Source organism: Macaca fascicularis, chromosome 14, assembly GCF_037993035.2.
Source record: "Macaca fascicularis isolate 582-1 chromosome 14, T2T-MFA8v1.1".
Lineage (NCBI taxonomy): Eukaryota > Metazoa > Chordata > Mammalia > Primates > Cercopithecidae > Macaca > Macaca fascicularis.
This window is the reverse complement of record NC_088388.1, coordinates 117,747,028-117,773,561: the sequence shown is the minus strand read 5'-3', so window position 1 is coordinate 117,773,561 and position 26,534 is coordinate 117,747,028. Positions and strand designations below refer to the sequence as shown.

At 54.6% G+C, this 26,534-nt stretch overlaps 2 protein-coding genes across 10 annotated transcripts in view; one reads left to right on the top strand and one right to left on the bottom strand.

Annotated features, from left to right (window-relative positions):
- Nucleotides 1–14,385, top strand: part of BCL9L (BCL9 like) — a 33,520-nt gene extending 19,135 nt beyond the window's left edge. For 6 of the 8 annotated variants that reach the window (XM_005579861.5, XM_045370026.3, XM_005579859.5 and 3 more), the window contains 5 exons: nt 4,475–4,691; nt 4,854–4,938; nt 5,020–7,312; nt 7,723–8,004; nt 8,410–14,385. In XM_005579861.5, coding sequence (XP_005579918.3) covers nt 4,475–4,691; nt 4,854–4,938; nt 5,020–7,312; nt 7,723–8,004; nt 8,410–9,503 — 3,971 coding nt within the window. In that variant the 3' untranslated portion in view covers nt 9,504–14,385. Of the gene's footprint in view, nt 1–1,835; nt 1,946–4,474; nt 4,692–4,853; nt 4,939–5,019; nt 7,313–7,722; nt 8,005–8,409 lie in introns of all 8 variants that reach the window. The other 2 variants (XM_065529081.2, XM_065529080.2) reach the window with 2 other exon arrangements.
- On the bottom strand, nt 11,650–24,236 carry CXCR5 (C-X-C motif chemokine receptor 5). 2 transcript variants are annotated; one of them, XM_005579863.4, is made up of 2 exons: nt 24,012–24,236; nt 11,650–14,384 (listed from the first exon to the last, which is right to left on the bottom strand). In XM_005579863.4, the coding sequence occupies exon 2, from the start codon at nt 14,298–14,300 to the stop codon at nt 13,317–13,319; it is 984 nt and encodes a 327-aa protein (XP_005579920.1). In that variant the 5' UTR covers nt 14,301–14,384; nt 24,012–24,236; the 3' UTR covers nt 11,650–13,316. The 2 variants fall into 2 exon arrangements, with proteins under 2 accessions (XP_005579920.1, XP_005579919.1); XM_005579862.4 differs by having other exon boundaries at nt 24,141–24,236.
- Between the last annotated feature and the right edge of the window lie 2,298 nt (nt 24,237–26,534).

The window sequence follows — 26,534 nt, the reverse complement described above, 5'->3', positions numbered from 1 at the left end:
TCTGCCTTCCAGGTGCTCAGTGGCCCCCTCTCCCTAAGGACCCTTGGTGAGGCAGAGTGGAATGGCCCCCTTACTGGTCACATCACCCACACCTCTACTCGTGAATTCCTGGCCTATGCTGCCACCTTCTGGTTAGTGGAGGCAGGGCAGTGAAGGTCCAGTGTCCCTGGGAGTGGGACAGTTGACTCTGCTGTGCAAAGCCCTGCTAAGCCTGGGTGTGAGCTGCCACTTGGCTGTATCTCTGGTGCCCTTCCCTAACCTCTAATTGACTCCTGGCAAGTACCCAGGGTGTGTCACCAGGACAAGAAGTGGGTGTGGAGGGATGCCCACTCCTCCTCCGATTCTTTTATGAATCCGCCTGTATTTTGGCCTTCCATGAGTGATGGGGGAGAGCCAGAGGTAACCCCTACCCCTGGGAAGCTTGTACACATTTTTTTCCCCCTCAAAGTTTACATCTTTTTGATGGGAGAGACATAAGAAACTAGCCAGAGAGGCTAGGTGCGGTGGCTCTCACCTGTAATCCCCAGAATTTGCAGGGCTGAAACCGGAGGATTGCTTGAGCCCAGGAGTTCAAGAACAGCCTGGCCAACATAGGGAGACCCCATCTCTAAAGAGAGAGAGAGAGAGAGAGAAAGGAAAGAAGTAAAGAAAGAAGAAAAAGAAACTAGCTAGAGACTATTAAATTGTGAATTTCTTGAAGGCGGGGATGGTAGAAATAAGAAAGAAAAGAGTATGTTGACTACTTTGCTACTCTATTTTATTTAATCCTTACAATAGCCTTGTGAGGTCAGTGTTATCATAATGTCAATTACAGAGGAGGAAAGAGAGTCAGCAAATGTGATGGAGTGAGCAGACTATGTCTGTGGCCGGGGTGCAGAGGGTCAAATACCAAACCTCTACAGCTAACTGGAACCTCACAGACCATCCTGTATCGGTTCTCTCTCCCCTGTGGGACTAACCTGGTGGTCGCCAAGCCTCTGGCTGAACCCTTTGATGATAGAACCCTTTACTGCCTCCCAGGCCAGACACCTCCCCCCATAGCCAACACCTCCAGTTCACTTATGTCACATCAGACTGCACCATTGTAGAAGCTTTGTGAGTTTTATTTATTTATTGTTTAGAGACAGGGTCTCTCTCTGACACCCAGGCTGGAGTGCAGTGGTGTGATCACAGCTCACTGCAACCTCAAACTCCTGAGCTCAAGTGATCCTCCCACCTCAGACTCCCAAGTAGTTGGGGCTCAGGCATGTATCACACATGTATCACACCTGGCTATTTTTGTATTTTTTGTAGAGACAGTCTTGCCATGTTGCCCAGGCTGATCTTGAACTCCTGGTCTCAAGTGATCCTCATGCCTTGGCCTCCCAAAGTGCTGGAATTACAGGAGTGAGCCACTGTGCCTGGCAAACATAGGGAAATACAAAGTAGAAATTGCTGACATCCCATACTCAAGGCGACTATTGTAACTAATTTAGTAGTACTGCCCCTAGAGTCTTTTATTTATTTATTTATTTATTTTTGAGTTGGAGTTTCACTCTTGTTGCCCAGACTGGAGTACAATGGCGCAATCTTGGCTCACTGCAACCTCTGCCTCCTGAGTTCAAGCGATTCTCCTGCCTCAGCCTCCCAAGTAGCTGGGATTACAGGCATGCGTCACCACACCTGGCTAATTTTTGTGTTTTTAGTAGAGATGGGGTTTCACCATGATGGCCAGGTTGGTCTCGAACTCCTGACCTCAAGTGATCCACCCTCCTCAGCCTCCCAAATTATTGGGATTATAGGCATAAGCCACCGTGCCCGGCCTGCCCTTAGATTCTTTTTTTTTTTTGAAACAGAGTTTCGCTCTTGTTGCCCAGGGTGGAGTACAATGACGTGATCTCGCTCTTGTTGCCCAGGCTGGAGTGCAATGGCGCAATCTCGGCTCACCACAACCTCTGCCTCCTAGGTTCAAGTGATTCTCCTGCCTCAGCTTTCCCGAGTAGCTGGGATTATAGCAATGCACCACCATGACCGGCTAATTTTGTATTTTTAGTAGAGACGGGGTTTCTCCGTGTTGGTCAGGCTGATCTTGAACTCCCAACCTCAGGTGATCCACCCACCTCGGCCTCCCAAAGTGCTGGGATTACAGGTGTGAGCCACCACGCCTGGCCACTGCCCTTAGATTCTTAAAGAGTTCTTATTGGAGGGGCGATAGAACGTAGACATTGACAGAACTAGTTCTGCCATCAGGCTGCCTTGGTTTGCAACCCAGGTTATTTCTGTTAATTTGGGAAAGGGCCTCCGTTTCCTCATCTATAAAAATATTATTTATCTCATAGGGTTCGTACAAGGAGTAAATGAGGTTGTACATATAACATGTTAGCTTTTATCGTTGTTATTGTACTAGAAAGTTCCTTGTTGGACTAAGCCCTGCCTCTCTCCCCATAGCTTGTATCCAAGAGCCCCTCAGCAACCCTCACACATCGAGGTCAGCTCTTAAGCTCCCCCACAAATTTCTGGCTCTGCTCTTCTATGTAAAATTGGAGAGAGAGGGTCTAGAGCAGGGCCATTTTGGGGTGGGTCCATCAGAGAAGAAGGTGGAAAAGAAACTTTTTCCAAAGAGGGCAGCCTGACGCTGGGCCCATGGCCCGGTGGTCACTGCCCTGGCTCAATGGAGACAACTTTAGGCAGTTTGTCTCCCATTAACTGAGAATGCTGGGACTTACTGTCTGCGGGCCAGGCACCGTGACTTGCTTTTCTTGGCATGGGAATGGGCCTACCCACTCACCTAGACCCATTGGAGATTTTTTTCTACACTAAGACTTACAGTCAAGTGTATAACCATGGAACAAAACTTCCCTTGGTGCTGAGGGTAGCTGGTCTGTCTTGAGAGTGTTTCCAGTATGTCAGCTTTTTGTGTTCTTTCTTTCTTTCTTTCTTTCTTTCTTTCTTTCTTTCTTTCTTTCTTTCTTTCTTTCTTTCTTTCTTTCTTTCTTTCTTTCTTTCTTTCTTTCTTTCCTTCCTTCCTTCCTTCCTTCCTTCCTTCCTTCCTTCCTTCCTTCCTTCCTTCCTTCCTTCCTTCCTTCCTTCCTTCTTCCCTTCCTTCCTTCCTTCCTTCTTTCTTTCTCTTCTTTCTTTTCTTTTCTTTTCTTTTCTTTTCTCTTTTCTTTTCTTTTCTTTCTTTTCTTTTCTTTTCTTTTTTTTTGAGACTGTCTCCCTCTGTCACCCTGGCTAGAGTGCAGTGGCACGATCTCAGCTCTCTGCAACTTCCACCTCCTAAGTTCAAGCAATTCTCTCGTCTCAGCCTCCCGAGTAGCTGGGATTACAGGCATGCGTCACCATGCCCAGTTAAGTTTTGTATTTTTAGTAGAGATGGGGTTTCACCGTGTTGGCCAGTCTGGTCTTGAACTCCTGACCTCAGGTGATCCTCCCGCCTCTACCTCCCAAAGTGCTGGGATTACAGGCATGAGACACCGCTCCTGGCTCTCTGTTTTTCAAATGGATTTTTTTACTCTGTGACATTGATTTAAACTTACTGTTAAAAAATATATTTCTTTGACCTGCCCGCTGTGCAAGGAGGAGGTTAGTATTTTACATTTTATAGATGAAGAAACCGAGGCTTAGAGGGATGTCTGGTTCATAAAATCACAAAGTCAGTTAGTGGTGGGGCTAGAGTGAAAATCCATCCATCGTTTGAATCATCAGCTTGTGTACCCTCTCTGCCTTCTCCCTAACTGGGTGACTAGACTGTGTGCACATACACTTACCCAGTTTGAGGGGCAGCAGCAGAGCTCAGAGCAGAGCTTCAGAGTCCCTGCCCTGGCTTCAGTTCTGGCTCTGTACTAACTGGCTGTGTAACTGTTTATTTTCTTGTTTTGTTTTTTGTTTTTTTTGAGATGGAGTCTCGCTCTATCGCCCAGGCTGGAGTGCAGTGGCGTGATCTTGGCTCACTGCAAGCTCCGCCTCCCGGGTTCACACCGTTCTCCTGCCTCAGCCTCCTGAGTAGCTGGGACTACAGGCTCCTGCCATAACACCCGGCTCATTTTTTTGTATTTTTAGTAGAGACAGAGTTTCACCGTGTTAGCCAGGATGGTCTCGATCTCCTGACCTGGTGATCTGCCCGCCTTGGCCTCCCAAAGTGCTGGGATTACAGTCGTGAGCCACCGCGCCCGGCCTCCTCCTTTGTTAAATGGAGTGTGTGACAGGTTCCTCCCAGGGTGTGTTGATGAGATGAAATCACACCTGTTAAGTCCCCAGCAGAATGCCAGGCCCATGGGAGCCTGTGGAAAGGACACATTTTCTCTGTCCCTGCTCTCCACATGGTCACCACTCTTGCCATGATGGAAACCAGCCTGATGAGAACACCAGATAGTGACATCATATGTTCCTGTGGGCACGAGCTGTAAGGCTGTGAGCATCAGTGGGAGGGGTATCAGCTGGTCCTTCCTGCGTCTGGACCACTTAGCCCCTTTCCCTCTCCTCTCTCCTCCTGCAGATTGTAATGTAGCAGACCCAGCCATGGCGGCCCCACAGCTGGGTCCCGGCCAAACCACCCAACTGCCCCTCAGCGAGAGCAGCGTGCCAGGCGCCCCGCACGGCCCTCCTCCTGGCCTTCGGCCTGATGCCCCTGGGGGCGGGGGCGGGGGCGGGGGCGTCCCCGGAAAGCCTCCCTCGCAGTTCGTATACGTCTTCACCACCCACCTGGCCAACACGTAAGTGCCTGGTGGGCAGGCCACGTCTCTCTCTCTCTCTGCCCAGCACCTCTCAGCCTGGGGTTTCTGAGGGAGCCATGTGCAGGGGCAGGGTGGGGTGGGTGAGGGTGGGGCTCCCTCCTGCTCACCTCTCTGAGCTGTGGGTGCCCTCACTCTGTGCAGGGCTGCGGAGGCAGTGCTGCAGGGCCGGGCAGACTCCATCCTCGCCTACCACCAGCAGAACGTGCCCCGGGCCAAGCTTGACCAGGTGAGCGTGGTGCCTCTGTGAGCAGCAGGACGGGGCGGAACGTCCCCTTACCTGTCTCATGCTCTCTTTGTCCTTCTGCAGGCCCCTAAAGTGCCCCCCACCCCAGAACCGCTACCCCTGAGCACGCCGACAGCGGGCACCCCACAGTCCCAGCCACCTCCACTGCCGCCGCCGCCACCCCCGGCCCCTGGCAGTGCCCCGCCTGCTCTGCCCCCAGAGGGGCCTCCTGAGGACAGCAGTCAGGACCTGGCCCCCAACTCAGTGGGAGCTGCCAGCACAGGTGGTGGGACTGGGGGCACCCACCCTAACACCCCGACGGCTACCACCGCCAACAACCCTCTGCCTCCTGGAGGAGACCCCAGCAGTGCCCCCGGCCCTGCCCTGCTGGGGGAGGCAGCCCCCACTGGAAACGGGCAGCGCAGCCTGGTGGGCTCAGAGGGCCTGTCCAAAGAGCAGCTGGAGCATCGGGAACGGTCCCTCCAGACGCTGCGAGACATTGAGCGACTGCTGCTCCGCAGCGGAGAGACTGAGCCCTTCCTCAAGGGGACCCCAGGAGGAGCGGGTGAGGGGGGCCCAACAGCACAAGCACCCCCTCCCCCCGCCCAGCAGCCACCCACGGCCCCTCCCAGCGGGCTGAAGAAGTACGAGGAACCCTTGCAGTCCATGATTTCGCAGACACAGAGCCTAGGGGGCCCCCCTCTGGAGCACGAAGTGCCTGGGCACCCCCCGGGTGGGGACATGGGGCAGCAGATGAACATGATGATACAGAGGCTAGGCCAGGACAGCCTCACGCCCGAGCAGGTGGCCTGGCGCAAGCTGCAGGAGGAGTACTACGAGGAGAAACGGCGGAAAGAGGAACAGATTGGGCTGCACGGGGGCCGCCCTCTGCAGGACATGATGGGCATGGGGGGCATGATGGTGAGGGGGCCCCCGCCTCCTTACCACAGCAAGCCTGGGGATCAGTGGCCGCCTGGAATGGGTGCGCAGCTGCGGGGACCCATGGATGTTCAAGATCCCATGCAGCTCCGGGGCGGACCTCCCTTTCCTGGCCCCCGTTTCCCAGGCAACCAGATACAACGGGTGCCTGGGTTTGGGGGCATGCAGAGTATGCCCATGGAGGTGCCCATGAATGCCATGCAGAGGCCCGTAAGACCAGGCATGGGCTGGACCGAAGACTTGCCCCCTATGGGGGGACCCAGCAATTTTGCCCAGAACACCATGCCCTACCCAGGTGGGCAGGGTGAGGCGGAGCGATTCATGACCCCCCGAGTCCGTGAGGAGCTGCTGCGGCACCAGCTGCTGGAGAAGCGGTCGATGGGCATGCAGCGCCCCCTGGGCATGGCAGGCAGTGGCATGGGACAGAGCATGGAGATGGAGCGGATGATGCAGGCGCACCGGCAGATGGATCCTGCCATGTTCCCCGGGCAGATGGCTGGCGGTGAGGGCCTGGCGGGCACTCCCATGGGCATGGAGTTTGGTGGAGGCCGGGGCCTCCTGAGCCCTCCCATGGGACAGTCTGGGCTGAGGGAGGTGGACCCGCCCATGGGGCCAGGCAACCTCAACATGAACATGAATGTGAACATGAACATGAACATGAACCTGAACGTGCAGATGACCCCTCAGCAGCAGATGCTGATGTCGCAGAAGATGCGGGGCCCTGGGGACATGATGGGGCCCCAGGGCCTCAGTCCTGAGGAGATGGCCCGGGTTCGGGCCCAGAACAGCAGTGGCGTGATGGGCGGCCCGCAAAAGATGCTGATGCCTTCACAGTTTCCTAGCCAGGGCCAGCAGGGATTCTCTGGGGGCCAGGGACCCTACCAAGCCATGTCCCAGGACATGGGCAATACCCAAGACATGTTCAGCCCTGATCAGAGCTCAATGCCCATGAGCAACGTGGGCACCACCCGGCTCAGCCACATGCCTCTGCCCGCTGCCTCCAATCCTCCTGGGACCGTGCATTCAGCCCCAAACCGGGGGCTAGGCAGGCGGCCTTCGGACCTCACCATCAGTATTAATCAGATGGGCTCACCGGGCATGGGTCACTTGAAGTCACCCACCCTTAGCCAGGTGCACTCACCCCTGGTCACCTCGCCCTCTGCCAACCTCAAGTCACCCCAGACTCCCTCACAGATGGTGCCCTTGCCTTCTGCCAACCCGCCAGGACCTCTCAAGTCGCCCCAGGTCCTCGGCTCCTCCCTCAGCGTCCGTTCACCCACTGGCTCGCCCAGCAGGCTCAAGTCTCCTTCCATGGCGGTGCCTTCTCCAGGCTGGGTTGCCTCACCCAAGACGGCCATGCCCAGTCCTGGGGTCTCCCAGAACAAGCAGCCGCCTCTCAACATGAACTCTTCCACCACCCTGAGCAACATGGAACAGGGTGAGTCAATTGCGCAGGCAGGCAGGCAGGCAGGCAGGCTCTGAGCAGTGTGCCCATGCTGGGGCTGGGCAGTGAGTTGAGGCCTCTGTACTGGGGCCCAGAGGTGGATGACTCTGCTTGCGGGGCAGATAATGACAGCTGTGGGCTTTCTCAGAGGGCATTACGTGAGTCTCAGGCATTTTGAGGGATTGTACTTGGTGCCCAGGATCGTCCCCTTGCTCGGGGCCCTGAGGCTGCAGGGATTGCTTGAAGACTGGTGGGCTCTGGAGATACTCGGGGCCTATGGGTGTGTCTGAAGGACCAGGTGATTTGGGGAACTGACCTCTTCCTAAACCCCCCCAATATCCACAGCCGAACTCATCTGCCCCTCCCCAGTCACCCCTGCTCTCTTTGTCTCCCCGTTTCTGTAGGTGCCCTCCCGCCTAGCGGCCCCCGGAGCAGCTCCTCAGCACCTCCCGCCAACCCTCCCAGCGGCCTCATGAACTCCAGCCTACCATTCACTTCCTCCCCAGACCCCACGCCTTCCCAGAACCCCCTGTCACTGATGATGACCCAGATGTCCAAGTACGCCATGCCCAGCTCCACCCCGCTCTACCACAATGCCATCAAGACCATCGCCACCTCAGACGACGAGCTGCTGCCCGACCGGCCCCTGCTGCCCCCCCCACCACCACCACAGGGCTCTGGGCCAGGTGCGAGGACAGGCCGGGCCCCAGGGAGGCCAGCTGGTGTGGGCACTGGGATCGGGTAGCACAGCTGTGGTTGTGCTGACTTTTTTGTGCTTCTGAAGGCCCTGGGCATGGGGGTTGGAGGCTCCGGGATGCTGTTCCCACTCACTGGAGTCATTAGTGAAATGCAGCCCAGAGCACTCGAGTGGTCTTTCCAACACCTGGTGGTGTCTGGCGACCTGAGCCAGAACTTGGTCTCTTGGCTTCTAGCTTCAGTGCCTCCAGTCCCTTCCCTCCCAGCCAGGGGAAGCCAGTGGTGAAAACTCCGACCCCTGGCACCACCTGGCTTGGGAGTGGGGAAGGCCTGAGCCCTGCACCCTCCCTAAGCTGGGCGCACTGTGCCTGACCCCCTGTCTTTATTCCCTACAGGGATCAGCAACAGCCAGCCCAGCCAGATGCACCTGAACTCAGCCGCTGCCCAGAGCCCCATGGGCATGAACCTGCCAGGCCAGCAGCCCCTGTCCCATGAGCCCCCGCCCGCCATGCTGCCCTCCCCCACCCCTCTGGGCTCCAACATTCCACTGCATCCCAACCCACAGGGGACAGGAGGGCCCCCTCAAAACTCCATGATGATGGCCCCAGGGGGCCCCGACTCCCTGAATGCCCCGTGTGGCCCGGTGCCCAGCTCCTCCCAGATGATGCCCTTCCCCCCTCGACTGCAGCAGCCACATGGTGCCATGGCCCCCACTGGGGGTGGGGGCGGGGGGCCTGGCCTGCAGCAGCACTACCCGTCAGGCATGCCCCTGCCTCCCGAGGACCTGCCCAACCAGCCGCCAGGCCCCATGCCTCCCCAGCAGCACTTGATGGGCAAAGCCATGGCTGGGCGCATGGGCGACACATACCCACCGGGTGTGCTCCCTGGGGTGGCATCAGTGCTGAACGACCCCGAGCTGAGCGAGGTGATCCGGCCCACCCCAACGGGGATCCCCGAGTTCGACTTGTCGAGGATCATCCCCTCTGAGAAGCCAAGCAGCACCCTCCAGTACTTCCCCAAGAGCGAGAACCAGCCCCCCAAGGCTCAGCCCCCCAATCTGCATCTCATGAACCTGCAGAACATGATGGCGGAGCAGACTCCTTCTCGGCCTCCCAACCTCCCAGGCCAGCAGGGTGTCCAGCGGGGGCTCAACATGTCCATGTGCCACCCCGGACAGATGTCCTTGCTGGGCAGGACAGGCGTACCCCCACAGCAGGGGATGGTGCCCCATGGCCTGCACCAGGGGGTCATGTCCCCTCCACAAGGCCTCATGACCCAGCAGAATTTCATGCTGATGAAGCAGCGGGGCGTGGGGGGCGAGGTCTACAGCCAGCCGCCCCACATGCTCTCCCCGCAGGGCTCCCTCATGGGCCCCCCACCCCAGCAGAACCTCATGGTGTCCCACCCCCTTCGGCAGCGCAGTGTGTCCCTGGACAGCCAGATGGGCTACCTCCCGGCGCCAGGCGGCATGGCCAACCTGCCCTTCTAGAAGTCGCTGCTGGGGCTGGAGCCGGGGCAATGTTGCAAATACGATAACCTTAACAAAGTTCTTCCCCTCAATGTTGGGATGGCCTGGGTCGAGGGGTGGGGTGGAGGGGGTGGGAGGGAGCTTGCGTAGGGAGTGGCATTTGTGGAAACCAGATGTGCTGGCAGCTTAGGGGGATGTGGCAGAGTGGGGTGGGGGGATTTTGGATTGGGGTTGGTTCCATTTTGGCCACCAGGACTGCCCCTCCCCCACTCCTCCCAATTCCTATAGAGCCTCTCTATTTTACCTCTTTCCCTGCATCCCTACACCCGCCACACCCCCTTCAGCTATGCTTTTGGAGTCCTGGATGGGATCTTGGGGGAGAGAGGAAGGACAGGTCAGGTCTCCCCCAGCCCCTTCTGCTCTTGTCTCCTCGTGTCCACATTGCTGGAGCTCCACCTCCCTCTTCGTTTCTCTGCACCCCCCCATTTTCCTTCTGTCTTTACCTGCTTCGTATCCTTTCCCTGCTGATGTGGCTGACCCCTCTCCCACCCCTCCCTGCAGGTGGCTGGCCAGGTGGGCAGGTGCCAGCCGGAGCTGTAAATAGAGCGCTGCACTTTTGTGCTGGTTTGTGCGTGTGCTGTATTTCTGTGTTTTGATAGAAGTCACACAAAAAAAAAAAGGATAAAAGAAACCCTTCCCCCTTCTTCAAGTTATTGCCCTCTCCATTCCCCTGGACCCAGGACGTGCGGCCCTACATGGCCACCCACTGTTTGCAGTGTCTCTGAGTCCCTAAGGGATACCATTCCTGTCCCCTTCCCAAATGGTAAAATGACGTAAATGCCCCACTCCTAAACTGAGGTCAGACCACCTAGGCTTCCACCTGGTGAGCCCTAGCAGGGCTGAGACCCCCAGGGCGGCAGCCTGTCTGCTGCTGAGTGATTCGGGGGGAACATGTGTGCACACGCACACGTGTTTGCCCACACCGGTGACACGGGGCCCTGGCTTCCCACTTTCGATGCCTGAGCGTCCCCCGCTGCTACATCTTAGCCAGAACTTGAAGTCTTTTGTCCCAGTTTGGGATGAAGGAAAGGAGGAAGAGGCGGTGGCTGTGTGGCCCCCTTGAGTGGAGCCATGGAAGGTGTAGCATGGTGCCATTGGGGCCTGTGGCTGCAGTAGCCATGGGCCAGGTAACCTCCAGGGCCCTGACTTCCAGAGGCTGCTGCCACCTACTTCTTATCAAAGAAAGGGGAGAACAGTTCATCTGAGTCAGTGCACCTCCCCTCCAGGCTCCACCCCCTGAGGATGGAATCGGGGAAACAGCATCCTGCCGCCTCCTTTCTGCCTGTCCACTCACCGGCAAGGTTGTCCCTCTGCCCAGGGCTCAGGGCCATGTACCAGATCTGTCTGTGCCCACCCAGGCACAGCCACTGCCTCCCCCTAGGCTCCCTGCTCCTCCCCAGGTGAGCTCCCCGTCCGCCTTTGGTCAGAGCTGAAGCCATATACGACTGGGTGTTTGTCCCCTACTTTGGCCCCAGGAGTAAAAAACTTCTCCTTTTCTCACTTCCTTTCCTGCCTCGGGAGGTGGCAGGGCAGTTCCCTGGCTGAGGCCTTTTGCGCCCCGCCTCCAGGGCCAAGGGCCATTCTAGACAGGGTGTCTTCTACCAGGACCAGTCCCTAGCCTTCCTGGCCTGGAGGGCCTGGTCTCGCACTGGCAGCTGTAATACAAAGGGAACTTGCCCCACTTCTCCCAGCCTGGTGCTGTCCTCTCGGCCCACCATCGGCCAGGTCCAGCGCTTCCTCTGGGGCTGACAACAGGCCCCTGACTCCCCCTGGCCACCTCCCAGGGGCCATGGCCAGGGCCTCTGTGTTTGGGGGGTCACTTGCCCTTCATCCTGCCAGGCGTTTTGCCCGCCCTGCCTCAGCCTGGGCCCTGTGCCCTTGAGCCCTCCACCCCTGGCCCAAGACCCCCCAAACTGTCTGACTCTGTGTTTCCTGCCCTGAGGAGAGAGGGGTCAGATCGCAGCGGGCCGAGTGCCCTCTCCGTCCCCTCTCCTCCCACCCGCGCCACAGGCCAGCCTACTCTTCCCTCCATCCATGGCCATACCCCTAGCCATTTTGTACCATTATATAAATATATATATAAATATAAATATATAAATACAATATGTGAAGACATCTTCTTGGTTTTTATTTTGAAACAATTTTTAGGCTTGTTCCGGGGGTCTCTGTGCTGCCTGTACTGTATTGACCTGTTTTATAGGTGCCTTTTTATTAAAAAGAAAATTCAAAATCCAGCCTCTTGCCTCTTTGCCTCTGCTTCAGACTCCTCTGTCAATTAGATTACCCAGCTTGCTAGGAGATAGTCAGAGAAAAAAGGCCCATCCCAGGTCTTCCTTGTTGTTCCCCCGTGAAGACACTCTCCCCTCAGCTACAGCTGTTATTTCCCCAGTGGGGCCTCCCAAGGAGCTTGGCTGCTTGGCTTGGTGGGACAAGTGCAGGGGTCCCTGACTCCCTACCCGATCAAAGGGTGGGGAGGTGGGAGGGAGTGCCCAGAACTGTGGGAGGGAGGTGGGAGGGAGTGCCTCCCACACCCCAGGTGAGCAAACAAGCACGGAGCAGCTTCCTGCGGTTCCATCTGAGTGACATCCTCAGAGGGGCAGGGCACGGCTTCCTGGGGCCTGGGGACTTCCCTGCCCCAGTGTGTTTCTTACACTTCCCTGCCTAAGGTGATGCCACAGAGGGGATGGTTGAGATGACTCCCACAGGCCCCTTCCAGTCCACCTTTCTCCATTTGGACTCTGAGTTTCCTCGGGTCTGTAGCTTGTGGGAAGGGAGTGAGGAGGGGACAAGCCAGCCTCCTTCCCCATCAGTGCCCACAACCTCCCATCCCCTGGACCCGGCCACCCTAGGAGCTCTCCACCCCACTTCATCTCATCTAGTGGAGGGGACCACCGAGTTTCACTGATCCATGTCCCTCCTTGGGGTTGGGGAAGAAAGCTGTTTTCTTTCCTCTGTCGGGTTTCTCTCTTGCTTCTTGGTCTTTGCACTTCCTCAGGTCACTGGCTGCTCTCCAAGGGCACCTAGAGACGGCCCTGCCTGCAAACCACCCAGGACCCAGTGACATGGGGAGGACCAAGTGCTGTTTCAGTCCAAGCCAGTGGCAGCTACCTGAATTCAACCAGTCCAAGCTTCCTGCTTGGTCAAAATGGCTGCAGGCTTGGGGGCTTGGTGGAATGTCTATGTTTTTAGGAACTGAGTTGTCTGAAGGCCACACTCTGCTGCCAGCTGGCCTTTCCTCAGCCTTAACCTCCACTCATCCCCTGGTGCTCAGCTTCTCCTGGCCTTGTGGACAGGTGGGTAGGAGGGGAGAGGGGATTGGCTTCTCCTGGCCTTGCGGACAGGTGGGTAGGAGGGGAGAGGGGAAACTGTGGAGGTCAGCAGCCCTAAAGCTGATGGAGTGTGTTCTGGGAGGGACAGGCGCTCTCCGTCGGCAAGGGCAGAAGTAGAAGTTGTTTCCTGAGCGTTGGATGATTAGGATGGGAGGTACCTGAGGTTCTCTCAGCCCAAGAGGGTGCAGATGGGTAGAAACAGGCTTCACTGTGCCTTTGAGCTGCTTTCCGCTCCCTGGGCTCCAGTTGAGTCCTAGGGCTGGCAGAAGAGCTGGCAGGGATGTCCTAGAAATGGGGGTTGGTTCCTCTAGCTACCCCAGCTAAGGATACTCCTAGGACACTCTAAGCCACCGTGAGCCCTTAGGATCCCAGCTCCTGTTGGAGGGAGCATCCAGCATCACTGCGTGCCCCAAGGAAAAGCAGCAATAAAGGGGGACACTGGGACCTAGAATGTGGTGAGAGAGGTGGCATTCTCTGACTCAGAGAGACTGCTCTTGCGCCAGCTAGGGAAGAGCTGGCACAGGGAGGCAGGGCCGGTACAGCCCAGCTTGGTCAGGAGCCTCGACAGGTCACTGCGGAACTTCACGCCGGCAAAAGTGTAGAGCATGGGGTTGAGGCAGCAGTGGGCCAGGCCCAGGAACTCACACATGGTGATGGCCACGGGGAGAGAGCCATTTAGCTCGCAGGTATTGTCCACAGCCTTCAGCCTCACCAGGGTGTCCAGGAAGATGACGATGTGGTAGGGTGACCAGCAGAGGAAGAAGATGCTCGTCACCAGGATGGCCACCCTGACTGCCTTCTGCCGCTGAGGGCGCCGCTGGGCCTGGCGCAACCTGTGCACTACCCCCACGTAGCACCAGCCCATCACCAGCATGGGCAGCAGGAATCCCGCCACGTGGTAGAGGAATCGGGAGGTGAACCAGGCATGCGTTTCGGCTTGGTTCTCTTGGGAGAAGGTGCAACGTGGCAGGGAGTTGTTGGGATGGGCTTGGCTGACTTTGGCGAAGAGAATCTCTGGCAAGGCAAAGAGGAAGCCCACCAGCCAGATGGTCCCGCAGGTGATGTGGATGGAGAGGAGGCGGCGGTGGCGGTAGGCGTGGACGGCGTGGACAATGGCCAGGTAACGGTCCACGGCGATGCAGGCCAGGAGCAGGCTGCTGCAGTAGAAGTTGACTTTGTGCAAGGCAATCACAGTTTTGCAGAGGAAGGTCCCCAGGACCCAGCCCACAGAGCCCTCGGCCACGGCAAAGGGCAAGATGAAGACCAGCAGGAGGTCGGCCACGGCCAGGTGGAACAGGAAGGTCTCCGTGGAGCTGCGTGTCTGCCGGTGCCGCTCCAGGATCACCAGCACCAGGACGTTGCCGATCACGCCCAGGAGGAAGATGAGGCTGTAGGCCACGGGCACGAACACAGCCTTGAAGGAGGCCATGAGGGGCCCCTCTGTGGCAGGGCAGAGGTGATTTTCCACCAGGGAGGTGTCGTTATAGTTGTCGAATTTGTCAAATTCCAAGAACTGCAAGGGCAAGGAGACGGGAGGGTGAGGACTGTCTTTCCTCTCCGAGAGGAACCCTAGCTCTCTTGGAGGTTTTTCCTACATAGGCTCCACTGACCAAATGTCAAGTTTCACATTTCAATTTTGAACAAATCACTTTGTGTTTTCCAACTTCAGTTTTTTGCCTGTCAAAGGGATCGCATTCCTTAGAGTGGTGGTGCAGATGAAGGGAGGTGTGCGGGTGGCCATGCTTTGTAAGTGCTGAGGGGCTGGGCCCCATAAGTCAGCTTGTGTTTTGGGGTCCTCATGTATGGAAGCCTGCAGCCTTGGGGGCTGGAGTCAATTTGGGGAATGGACCTGATTGGTACAAGGACCCGTCTGTTTCAGTTCCGAGCAGAACAGTCGGGCACTGCAACTTAGCATCGTGCTGGGGGCTGGGGGCGGGCGGGTGCTGACGTGGCCTGCGGCTCCCTCCTCATGGGTCTCACTGTTCCTGACCGTCTCCGTTATCACTGAAATGGCAGTAATAGCCTCCCATCCGGTTCAATATGCACAACCCGCTCAAGGTATGTAATAGTATTCTTGGCCGGGCGCAGTGGCTCACGTCTGTAATCCCAGCACTTTGGGAGGCTGAGGCGGGTGGATCACAAGGTCAGGAGATCGAGACCATCCTGGCTAAAACGGTGAAACCCCGTCTCTACTAAAAATACAAAAAATTAGCCGGGCGCGGAGGCGGGCGCCTGTGGTCCCAGCTACTCGGGAGGCTGAGGCAGGAGAATGGCGTCGGCCCGGGAGGCGGAGCTTGCAGTGAACCGAGATGCGCCACTGCACTCCAGCCTGGGCGACAGATCGAGACTCCGTCTCAAAAAAAAAAAAAAAAAAAAAAAAAAAAAAAAAAAAAAAAAGGTATGTAATAGTATTCCTATTTCACAGATGTGTCTTGCTAAAGATCAGGTTTGTGTGAACTGACATTTATCTACTTCCAAAGCCAATACTTTCCACTGAACAACCCTGCCTGGGCTTCCTTCTAGGGGCAGCAGATGCAGGTTCCCTGCTACTTCCCATCACTGGCAACCTCCCTGCAGCTAGGAGCACTCAGAAGCAGAAAGCCCAGAGGCAGACAGAGGCAGGAGAAAGTGAGGGTGACCCAGGGAGACTGGCAGGAGAGAAGGAGAGAGCCTACTCCAAGTGCAGGAGGCGTGCCCATGATGTCTCCGGAAGTTCCCTCCTCCCCATCCTCCTCTTCCTCTCCCCATCACCCCACCTCCATCACCCCAGCACTCAGGTTGTTTACCCAGCTAACCACAAAGGAAGACATGTGCCTGTTTTCACACCTTTCACTCACAGCTGTCCCCTGCACCTGTTCCTCCTCACCTCTCAGCTCTGTTCTTCCCACCCTCCCTACCCAAGCCCCTCCCCAGGCAATTCAAAATCAATTATAACCAACCTATGTGGGTTCAAAAAGGCAATACTATAAATGATGAGCCCCAGGGAGGCAGAGGATAGGATGGGGTACCCTGTCCACCAGGCTCCGGGTGGCTTAATGCTGCCCCCATTTTAGGAGAGCAAGGCCCCCCCACAAGGAGGGGGTGGTCACACTGGGTGCCACAGGGCTTTCTTGCCTCTCCGGAGCCACAGTTGTGGGTCACACACTCACTCCTAATGCTGAGCAGACCCATTCCCCAGCCTGGGTCTTTCCTTCTGGCTCTGGGGGAATGGGGCTCTGTGAGAAGCAGGTGTGGGAGATACATCAGTGCAAGGGCAGAGCCATCTGCCAACTCTTCCCACAGCATCCCTCTGCCATTGCCTCAGTCTAGTCTTCCTTCTCTTCACGCTAACGCTCAGGAGACCATCTCTCCATGGGTCCCGTCTCCACCAGCTTCTCTACTCCTGTCCACGTCCTGCACAGAGGACGGGGTGCGTGTTCTAAAACACAAATCCCACTGCCTCAGTGTTCTGCTTAAAGTCCTTTGCCGGTTCCCCATCACCCATAAGCAGTGGTTTTCTTTTGTTTTTTGTCTTTATTTATTTATTTTTTCAATTTCACTTTTTTTTTTTTTTGAGGTGGATTTTTGCTCTTGTTGCCCAGGCTGGAGTGCAGTGGCACGATCTTGGCTCACTGCAACCTCCGCCTCCTGGGTTCAAGCAATTCTCCTGCCTCAGCCTCCCGAGTAGTTGGGATTCCAGGCATCTGCCACCACACCCAGGTAATTTTTTTGTATTTTTAGTGGAGACAGGGTTTCACCATGTTGGCCAGGCTGGTCTCGAATTCCTGACCTCAAGTGATCCACTCACCTCGGCCTCCCAAAGTGCTGGGATTACAGGTATGAGCTACCGTACCAGGTCTCAATTTCACATTTAATAACAAAGTCAACTATAAGAAAAAGTCATATTTGTGATAATGTTCGTCAGTAGAAGATTGATTGGAGTCTGGGCATGGTGGCTCAGGCCTGTAATTCCATCACTTTGGGAGAACAAGGCAGAAGGATCACTTCAGCCAAGGAATTTCGGACTGCAGTGAACTATGATCATGCCACTACACTCCAGCCTGGGTAACAGACCAAGACCCAGTCTCAAAAAAAAGAGTAGAGTAAGCCAAACTTAGTGCCATTCACACATTGCTAAATTTCAGAACTGCTGGGCACAGTGGCTCCCAGCACTTTGGGAGGCTTAGGTGGGAGGATTGCTTGAAACCAGGAGTTCAAGACCAGCCTGCACAACATAGCGAGACCTCAACTCTACAAAACATTTTTTTTTTAAATAAAGTTTAGAACTAATTGCAGAACATCCCATGCAGTAGGATTCCATGGAATTTCTCTCCCAAACACACACCTTTGTTTTTGTTTTTTGATAGATAGTGTCTTGCTATGTTGCCCAGGCTGGAGTGCAGTGGCTATTAATAGGTGTGATCATAGCACACTACACCTCGACCTCCTGGGCCCAAGTGATCCTCCTCCTGCCTCAGCCTCCTGTGTAGCTAGGACTGCAGGTATGTGACAGCAGCGCCCAGCTCCAAGGACTTTCTTTAGAGTACCCATGACTGTGTGTGTGTGTCACAGGGTTCCCCTGGGGTGGAGAGTGGTGGTGTGGCTCCAGGCTCCCCTTCTTGACTTTAAACTATAGCTCTCCACTTTTGACTTGTGTAGTGCTTCACACATAAGCTTTTGTTGAAGAAAATGGTTCTACTTTCATTTGAAAACCATGGACCTGTGGGATGAAGTGTAACCTCCCCAACAGAGCCTTTATGTTCCTCCCAAATGTATATTCCTCTGACCTTTCAAACTTTGTCTTCTATTAATATATTATTGCTCTAGGTCACCCCTTGGCCTTTTCCTTCTGCCTAGCAGGTCTTTCTTTCCAAATTGGCCTATCTAATTTCTACCCTTCCTCCAAAGCCGAATTCAATCCCATCTTCCCACATCCTTGCTGGCTCCCCTCTTGGAATTCTCTCTTCTCCTTATGATGCGTGTGCATTTATTACAGCACCCAGGGTTGGGATGACCACTTTCTAACCAGATGGCAAAGGTCTTAGAAGCAGGCCTTCTGTGTCCCCCTCCCAAGGTCATGTGTTTTACATAGGACAGATGTGTGCTGACCTGCTCTGAAAGCAGTTTCCCAGAGAAGGCCAGGAGCCCTGATAATCTGAGACTTAGGCTAGTGTCTCAGCAGGGACTCACTCCGTCACCTTCTGCATTCTGCCTTCTCCCAATAACCTTGACCGCCTGGATCCTAGATCCTATCTTGACTGCTCTCTCTCTATTGGGAGCTATTTCCAGTATTGTCATTGAGCACACCCACTTGACTAATACTGGAATTCAGCAGTCTTCACGCAGAGCCAAGCCATTCATGCAGAGGGAGGAGAGCAGCAGGGCCCAGGGCGGTCAGCAGGGCTGAACTCCACCTACCTTGGCTGTGCCTGGGTGAGGGCTTAGGTCCAACCAGCCTATCTGACCCAGAAAGCCCTGGGTTTCTGTCCCTAGGGCTCCCATCTCCTGAGAACCAGATTTAGAGGGGGGTTGGGAGGGGCCTGTCTCTTCCTCCTTGCCAAGAGGTATTTGTTTGGCAGCGTCAGAGAGAGGAAGATGGGAGGAAGCTGGTTTGAGGGGTGCTGGGAACTGACGGCACATCTCAGCAGGAGGTGTCAAACAGACGTTTTGGGGGTTCAGGAGTGGCACGTGTTAAAGCCACTTCCCACACATAGGAGTTCTAGCTCCCCCAATCTCCCCCAAACTATGGAGAGAGGCAATAAAGCAAGGTTGGCTCTTTCCTCATGGGAAGTTGAGGAATCAGGAATCCTGAATACTGGGGGGCATGTGGTGCTGAGGAAGCCCTCCAATCCCGTGCCCAGAGGGAGCGCAGGGCGGCCCGTTTGTGTGAGCGGTGTGCCCATTCTTTGACATGAAAAGCTGCAGAAACCCAAGGCCCTCATGCACACACGCACTCTGACAGCAACACCCACCTTGCATAGACACAGGTCCCAAGATGGGCCACACCAGCGTGTGGCATAGACAGGCACCCAGCAGACAACAGCCTGGTCATAGGCCAGGGCCACATGCCCCAAAGAAGGCAAGAAACACAATGACCAGAATGAGGCTGAGTGGAGCTAGAATCTAGTTAGAAAATTGCTGTGAGCACTGGGGAGGAGCAGGGGCTGTAACAGTGTCCAGTATTGAGGGGCTTAGGGGAAGGTGCGGGGTGTAAAGAGATGCAAAGTACTTGGCCTGTGGTAGGGCCCAAAATGTTACTCTTCTCCTTCCCTCCACTGTAGGATGCAGGCTCCTCCCTGGATAATTAAGTTTCCAGGCCCCACCTCACTTCTCCAAATAACGAAGCTGCCCCACTGCCCAGCACTGACCAGCATGAAGCTCAGCTCACATTTGCTAATGGGGATTCTATGTCAGCAGGTACATTGGTCAGGGGTGTCTAGCATGCCTCAGGGATCTATCCTGGGTCCCCTCCTCTTCAGCACTCTCAACCCAGCTTTGGGGGCACTCTCAGGCAACACAGAGTTCTTTACAAGCTGGAACCATGGGCCCAACCTAACCAGATGAAATTGCGTGGGGAAAAATATACAAGCCAGGACTCAGGTTTAAAACTTTACCCATCCAGGGATAAGTTAGGGAAGACCAGGTAACAACAGTTCGTAAGAAACACTTGGGAGTTTGTTGCCTACAAGCTTAAGATGAGTCATGGGAGTGACGTGGCCAGCAGAAGGGCCACTGTTACCTTCATCTGTTCACCTAGAACAGATGAAGTGGGCAGCTGGCACCAGCCCAGTTTGGTTGGTCTGGACAAGGATGACCGCTTTGTTGAGGGGCTTGGAAAACCCTGCCCGTGGAGGAAGTTTTCAGGTACTAGGGGTGTAGTGTCTGGGACAGAGAAGACTTGAGTCCATGAGGGCTGATGTCACGGATTGGAAAGAAACTCCATGGGCAAGAGGGCAGCAATGGACTCTTGCTGTGGGCTTCCAGGGGCGGTCCAGAAGGACTGGGCAGAAGCTGAGGGGGTAGAGTTTCAGTCAAAGGCGGGAGAACTTTCTAACAGGCAGAACTGTCCAGCAATGAGATGGGACCCTTGGGAAGGAGAGGAACGTTTGAGCCCAAGTGTGCGGGAAGAGATTCCTGCCCTGGGAAGAAGGAGGCTAGACTCTGCCTTCAAATGCCCCTCACTCTCACTCCCAGATTTTCTGTCTGTCCTGCCCTGCCTGGGGCTGAGCTGGTTCTCAGTGTGATCTCCGTCTAGCTCAGTAGCTGGAGACTTTGCTTTTCTAGTCCATTCTGCCACCAGTGAATGCCCCAGCCTGACCTTACTTCTCAGCCCCGAGGAGGGGGCAGGGCTGCCTGCGTGCGTGGCTCACTCAGGCCGAACCCCAGGACTCCAAGGCCTGAGTCATGCTGGCCACGGGAGGTGTCTGCACACAGACGCCAGTCATTGCTCTGGCCACGGGGAGCATGCAAGCTCCATCTCCTTTTATGTCCCTATGTGGATATTCCCAGCTGAGAGTCAGGAGCTGTGAGTGGAGCCGGCCAGGGTATCTGTCATTCCAGCCTTCGGTGGCTTAAGGGGTGCAGGGGTCTGGAGGAATGAGACTGGGCTATGGGTGAGGGTGTAGGTCTGTATCCCTTAGCCCGTCTTTCTTCAGGAGGCCCACAGCCTTTAAAGACCATCTGAGACTCTGGCTTGCCATTTGTCACATCTCCCTTGCTACACCCATAGCCTTCAGGGACAAGCCTGTGAGACTCCTCTTCCATCTCTTCCCATGGGTTTGGGCCGTTAGAAGCAGGTACTGCACTGGCTGTGGTTTTAGGGGGAGAGTTTAAGCTACTCCAAGCCTCTGCGGCAAGTCTTGAGGCTTAAAGGGGCCCCACCTGGCACCCCAGCGTCTCTTTGCCCTTTGGATACAGGGTCACACAATCCAAGGTGCAGATAGACAGGCCTCCCAGGTGTGTGTGGCAGCCTCTTGAAACCATCTCCTGGGCTGGAAATATTTTGCCCCACCACTCTTGAAAGAACGCTCATTCTTGTGTCCTGATTCTCAGGTCCATATACACGGCCGCTGTTGATGCCGTTCTGCTAGAGGAGTGGGATCAGCTGCAGACTGCATCCCTGGGGAAGGCAAGAGTTCCTGACGAGACTCTGCAGTCTGTATGCCTGAACCCAGATTCACTTTGACCCTGACCCATCCTCAGCCTGGCCTTGGGGCTCTCCCTCATGTCTGACCCCTCCAACCACACCCCCAGTTGGGCCTGCTCTGCTGGGGTTGCTCTGGGACTTTTGATCTGATTGGGGGGGGGCGGGTGGAGAACCTCCCTTCCCCCCAGAAACAGCCTGAGCTGGTTTTGGTTCCTCTTCTTCACACCTCCGTGATGAAATGAGATGGTCCACGTGGACGGGCTGTGTAGCCTGTGATGCTCTAGTCACACTGAAGTCATGATGTGTGGTAATTATCTATGGAGAGGGGTCATAGAAAGCCAGGCTCTGGGGCTTGGGCCAGCTTCACCCTGTGCTATAGCAGCTTCCCCTCCTGGTTGGTGTGCAGGGTGGGGCTGGAGGTATAGTTTATGACCAGCCTCTGTGGGTGCCCCAGCCCAGGCCCTGGTTCTGTTGGAAGGAGGCTCTCAGATCAAGGTTCGCATAGACAGGGGCTGCTCTAGGTCTGCCTGGATCTGCCTTTCCAGCAGGATGGGTCCCTGGCATGCCCATCCCAGGACCTGGAATCTTCTGGTTCCTGGCTCTCAGCCATCTAATTTTTTTTTCTATTTGGACCATTCATTCTTGAGAATTAGCAGCCCCTCCACACCTCCCGGCCCCTGCCTTAAAGAAGTGGACATTTTAAGCGGCTCAAGTTGGTCTTCGAGTTCAACAGGACAAATGGAATACAGAATGACCAACCTGGCTTATGGCCAGGAGTCCCCAGTTCCTTTTCTTTTTTTTTTTTTTCCTAGCAAGTTTGTGTAGCCAAAAGTCCCCAGTTCTTAGCCCAACATTAGAGTGTAAAACCCAGTGTTCAAGGAATATGAACCAATACTTGGTATGGGCAAGGACAAGGAGGAGACTAGGAAGCAGAAGGAGTAGAAGAACCTGGACTAATTCCAGAGGAAAATGGTGAGCTAAGAGCTTTACTGCATCACAAATCAATAAATACTTATTGAGAAGCTGCTACATGCAAGATTCTCCTGCCTGTACCACTATGCCCGGGGTTTTTGTACTGTGACACTGAGGGACAGTCTGCCAAGCTGCTCACAGCCCTTCAGTGAGTAGGTGGGGGTGGAGGAGAGGGTCTGTGTTCTGAGGGGACATTGGCCCTGGAGACAGGGTATGTAGGAGATTCGTGAAGGGAGAACCACGCACTGGTGGCTGGCTGAAGAACTCCAGAGCCCAGATGGTCCAGGACTCCGGACTCCCGGCTAGACCCTGAGTGAGGGATCCAGATATTTGAATGCCTGGCTGAGGATCACTCATTTGAGGTGTGACATGAAGCAAGTCACTAGGTCCCTTTCCCCCAGATGTAAGTTTTCTTGGGACATACCCTGCTGCCCCTGGCCCCTGCCACCACCTGTCTCTAGTAGGTCACTCAGTGAGGTGAGACGCGCAGTTAGGGGAAACTCAAGGTTTCTCAGAAGCTGGGACCCGCCAGGTCTCCAGTCGGTTACTAAGAAATCCAACTGGGTCAGGGCTCGTGGTCAGTTTGAAGCTGCAGGCAGAGGAAGACGCCCAGTAACCGAATCAGGCAAGGCCAGCGGCCGTGACTGGGGACCAGTGTGGGAGCACATTGCCCCTTTGGGGCTGCGGGTTTTTAGTCTGATTTGGGATATTGCCCAGACTCTGTGATTAGACTCAGGGCAGCTTCATAGGCGTGCAACTGGTGCAGTCACACGGGGCCTGCACCCAGCAGGACCCCTGACTTGGTTTAGTGCTCTGCTGTTGCTTTCTTGATATTTTTAATAATTTTTCAATAAGGGGCCCCATGTTTCGTTTTGCACTAGATCCCACAAATTATGAAGCAGGTCCTGATTAAATGAATGGTCCAGTTCTGATTCTGCTTGCGGTTTGGATCCGAGAGGCCAGGCTTTGGGTAGTTAGCCCTTCTGCTCACTTTCTCCCCGTGTCCTACTTACACTTCCCAGCCTTGAGATCTGGGCAAGCGAGAGGCAGGCTTTTCCCAGCAGGTCTGGGAACACGGTTGGTGGAACTACAAAGTCCACTCCAGCTGGGGGAGCAGGAGGGAGTCAGACAATATCTCAGGGTAAGTTTGGGCCAGGAGAGTTGGTAGGAGCCAGGGTTTGGCTCCTTCATGATCTAACCCAGAATGCAGTCCCAAGACAAGTCCTCTCCCCAGGGGGAGAAAAGACCGTGAAGAAGTTTCCAAGAAACCCTTACAACCAGCCTCTGCCGTCGGCTCACAAGGAACCCTGTGTTTCTCCGGTTGAGCTGCTCCACACATACACCTTTTGGGAGCCCAGTGACGACCAGGTCAACTGCACCTCTACGCTTCACTGCAGAGACATGAGTGCTGGCAGTGTAGTGCTGGGGACCATTTTCTTAGCCCACCCAAGAAACCTTTCCAAGAATACCTTATCTCTAGAGATTCTACAACAGGTTCCAAGACATTTTTTCAGATTAACAGTTTTCTCACCCTGCTCCCCGACTCCAACCTGCTGGGATCCTCTTCCTTGCTACCATCTGTTCTCATACTTCTCAGTTTAGCACATAATTGTTGTCTAATAGCTTCCAGTGAGTGATTTTTTTTCTCTGGCCAGAGCAGAAGCTATTTGAGGGCAAAGACCAGATCCTCAACTTCTCCACCCAACATAGAATGTAGTGCCCTGATGATATAATCATATGGTAAGAGATGAACAGCTATGCATTGATTGACTGATGAGCAATGCCAGCCTCCTCATGGTAAGAAAACCTCCAAAGGTACTTTCCTGTCTAGTTCCATATTCCCACCCTAAGAGAAAAGGAGAGAAAGAATGGGGAAGTGAAGTATCCTGTTCCCGGTCACATAGCAACTCAGAGGAGGATTCAGGGCCTGACCCCATGTCTTCCAGCTTCCTCTAAAGGATGTCTACTAAGGACGGCAGCTCTCCTTATCTGCTTCTTCCACAGAATGGAAAATAAACTCTTAAAGGGCAGGAGCTGACTGACCTGTCTAGATTTTACAGATCCACAGCGGGAGAGGATTCCCACGCTGTCCCCTCTCTCTCGGATTCTGGCAGAGGATATTAGAATTCCAGGCAGGGCCTCGGCGACAGGAAGCTACCCGTGTCTACTCACCAGGTCCTCCAGGTTCTCGAGGTCCATTTCCAGCATTAGCGGGTAGTTCATGGCTGTGCCGGCTGTGAGTCACCAGACTGGTCACTGTCTGATGTTGAGAGGCTCCCCGCCAGGTGCCTCTAGAGAGGTGGCAGCCGTCAGCTGCAAATTTAAGCAAATGAGCTGCGCATCGTCTCCTGGGGCTGTAGGGCCGCAACCTGCCTCACAACTCATCACTTTTTTTTTTTTTCCACTGGGTCTTTTCTGTTTTTTTGAAGAAAGAGGGAAAATCCCCCACAGCATCAGTGCTAGTCAAGCATTTCAGCTTCTTTCCCGGCAACAATTGTCTCAACTGGGGCCTATGACTAGTTTAAAGGCTGCTCTCTCTTCTCCTCCCTATACCCCCAATAAGGGGCTCACAACTTGTAATGAAACCACCACACAAAGTCAGCAGACTGATGAGGGAAACTCCTGATCAACAGAGAACAGGAGAAGAGCGCTCCCAGCAACCTCTCCTCCAAGCCACCTCCAGACCTTCATCTTCCTCACCACTAGGGCGATCAACCATTCCAGTCTGCCCAGGACTGAAAAGTCCCTTGACTTGGGAAACCCCTAAGTCCTGGCAAATCAGGGCACTTGGTCAAACTACTTGCTACCATCCTTTTGCCCAACAGGGGCAAAACCCCTTCCCTTCTCAGCTCAAGTTCAGAAAAGATAGGTTAGAATTTTTCAAAGGGAACAACAGTAAAACAACACTGGAAGACAAAAATGAAATAAACTCTGGAAGGCCGAGGCAGGAGGACTGCTTGAAGCCAGGAGTTGGATACCAGCCTGGGCAACATAGCAAGACCCTGTCTCTAAAAGAAAAAAAAAAAGTGAAATCACCAAGAAAAGCATACAGTTACAGAGTCATTTTCTGACTCAAAAATAATGATGTTCTATCTATAAATTAACTTGGTTTGCTGATAAATTATTAACCTCATAGACTACCAGGCGAGAGAGGACTTCAGAGATCATCCAGTCTAACCCCCAATTTTTATGCAGGAGGTCCGTGAGGCTGAGAGGGAGAGCAACTTACCCAAGATCCCACTGCTAACCGGTGGCAGAGCTGGGACTTGAACTCAGGTCTTCTGACTCCACCTTTAGTGTTTTCTCTACTCCAAGCTGCCACTCTTGCAGGCACTCATAACCTCTGTCCTTTCCCTCAACTCTGCCCTGTCTGAGGGCCGTTTCCTTTAAGAAGCCCTTTTGTAGATGTTGATCAATTTCCCTTCCAAGTCTCATTTGTGGCTTTTTCTTCCAGAAGTGGGCATTTCCTCTCTTGGTCCACAATGATGTGAAAACAATGTCTGCACGCATAGCGGCACCCACACATGGTGGCTGTTTCTTGGCCCCACCCCCACCTTTGTATCATGCTCCCTTTCAACCAAATCGCCCTTCACTGGGATCCTACCCTTTCCAGTGCTCTCCTTCACCCTCTCCTCCATATTCACCTTCCCTCTTTCCCCTCTTCACACCTTGCTTACTGAAGATGCTTACCTCACTGCATCCCCAACAGATGTACCATTCGTTTTTTTTTTTTTTTTTTTTTGAGACAGAGTTTTGCTCTTCTTGCCCAGGCTGGACTGCAATGGCATGATCTTGGCTTACCGCAACCTCTGCCTCCCAGGTTCAAGCAATTCTCCTGCCTCAGCCTCCAGAGCATCTGGGATTACAGGCATGCCCACCACGCCCGGCTAATTTTGTTTGTTTATTTATTTATTTATTTTGAGACAGAATTTTGCTCTTGCTGCCCAGGCTGGAGTGAAATGGCGCGATCTCAGCTCACCACAACCTCCACCTCCCGGGTTCAAGCAATTCTCCTGCCTCAGCCTCCCGAGTAGCTGGGATTACATCCCGGCTAATTTTGTATTTTTAGTAGAGATGGAGTTTCTCCATGTTGATCAGGCTGGTCTTGAACTCCCGACCTCAGGTGATCCGCCCACCTTGACCTCCCAAAGTGCTGGGATTACAGATGTGAGCCACGGCGGCCAGCCAACAGATGCATCATTCTTAGGTTTAAACAGCCTGAAGCGTTTCCAGCCTCTGTTGGTGGTATTGGGGTCGTTTCCTTGCTCTTCTCCATTCACTGCCTTTAGAAGCTGCTTTCAAGGAGGAAGGCTTTCAGGACAAGGCATCACACTTCTTCTCCAGCACTTCCAGTCCTGATACCTCCGGGAGGAAGCTGCCCCAAGGTTTCCTGTGTCCCAGGCTTGCTGGGAACTCCTCATCCTTCCATTCACCCTATTCTCAACATCCCTGCCCCTCTAATCCCTCAGCATACTCGACTTAGCCTTGGCCACCCCGGCTAGGGACATTGATCAGGAAGGAGTACAGCCTATAGAATCACAGAGGAATTGAAAGGAACTTTGAAAG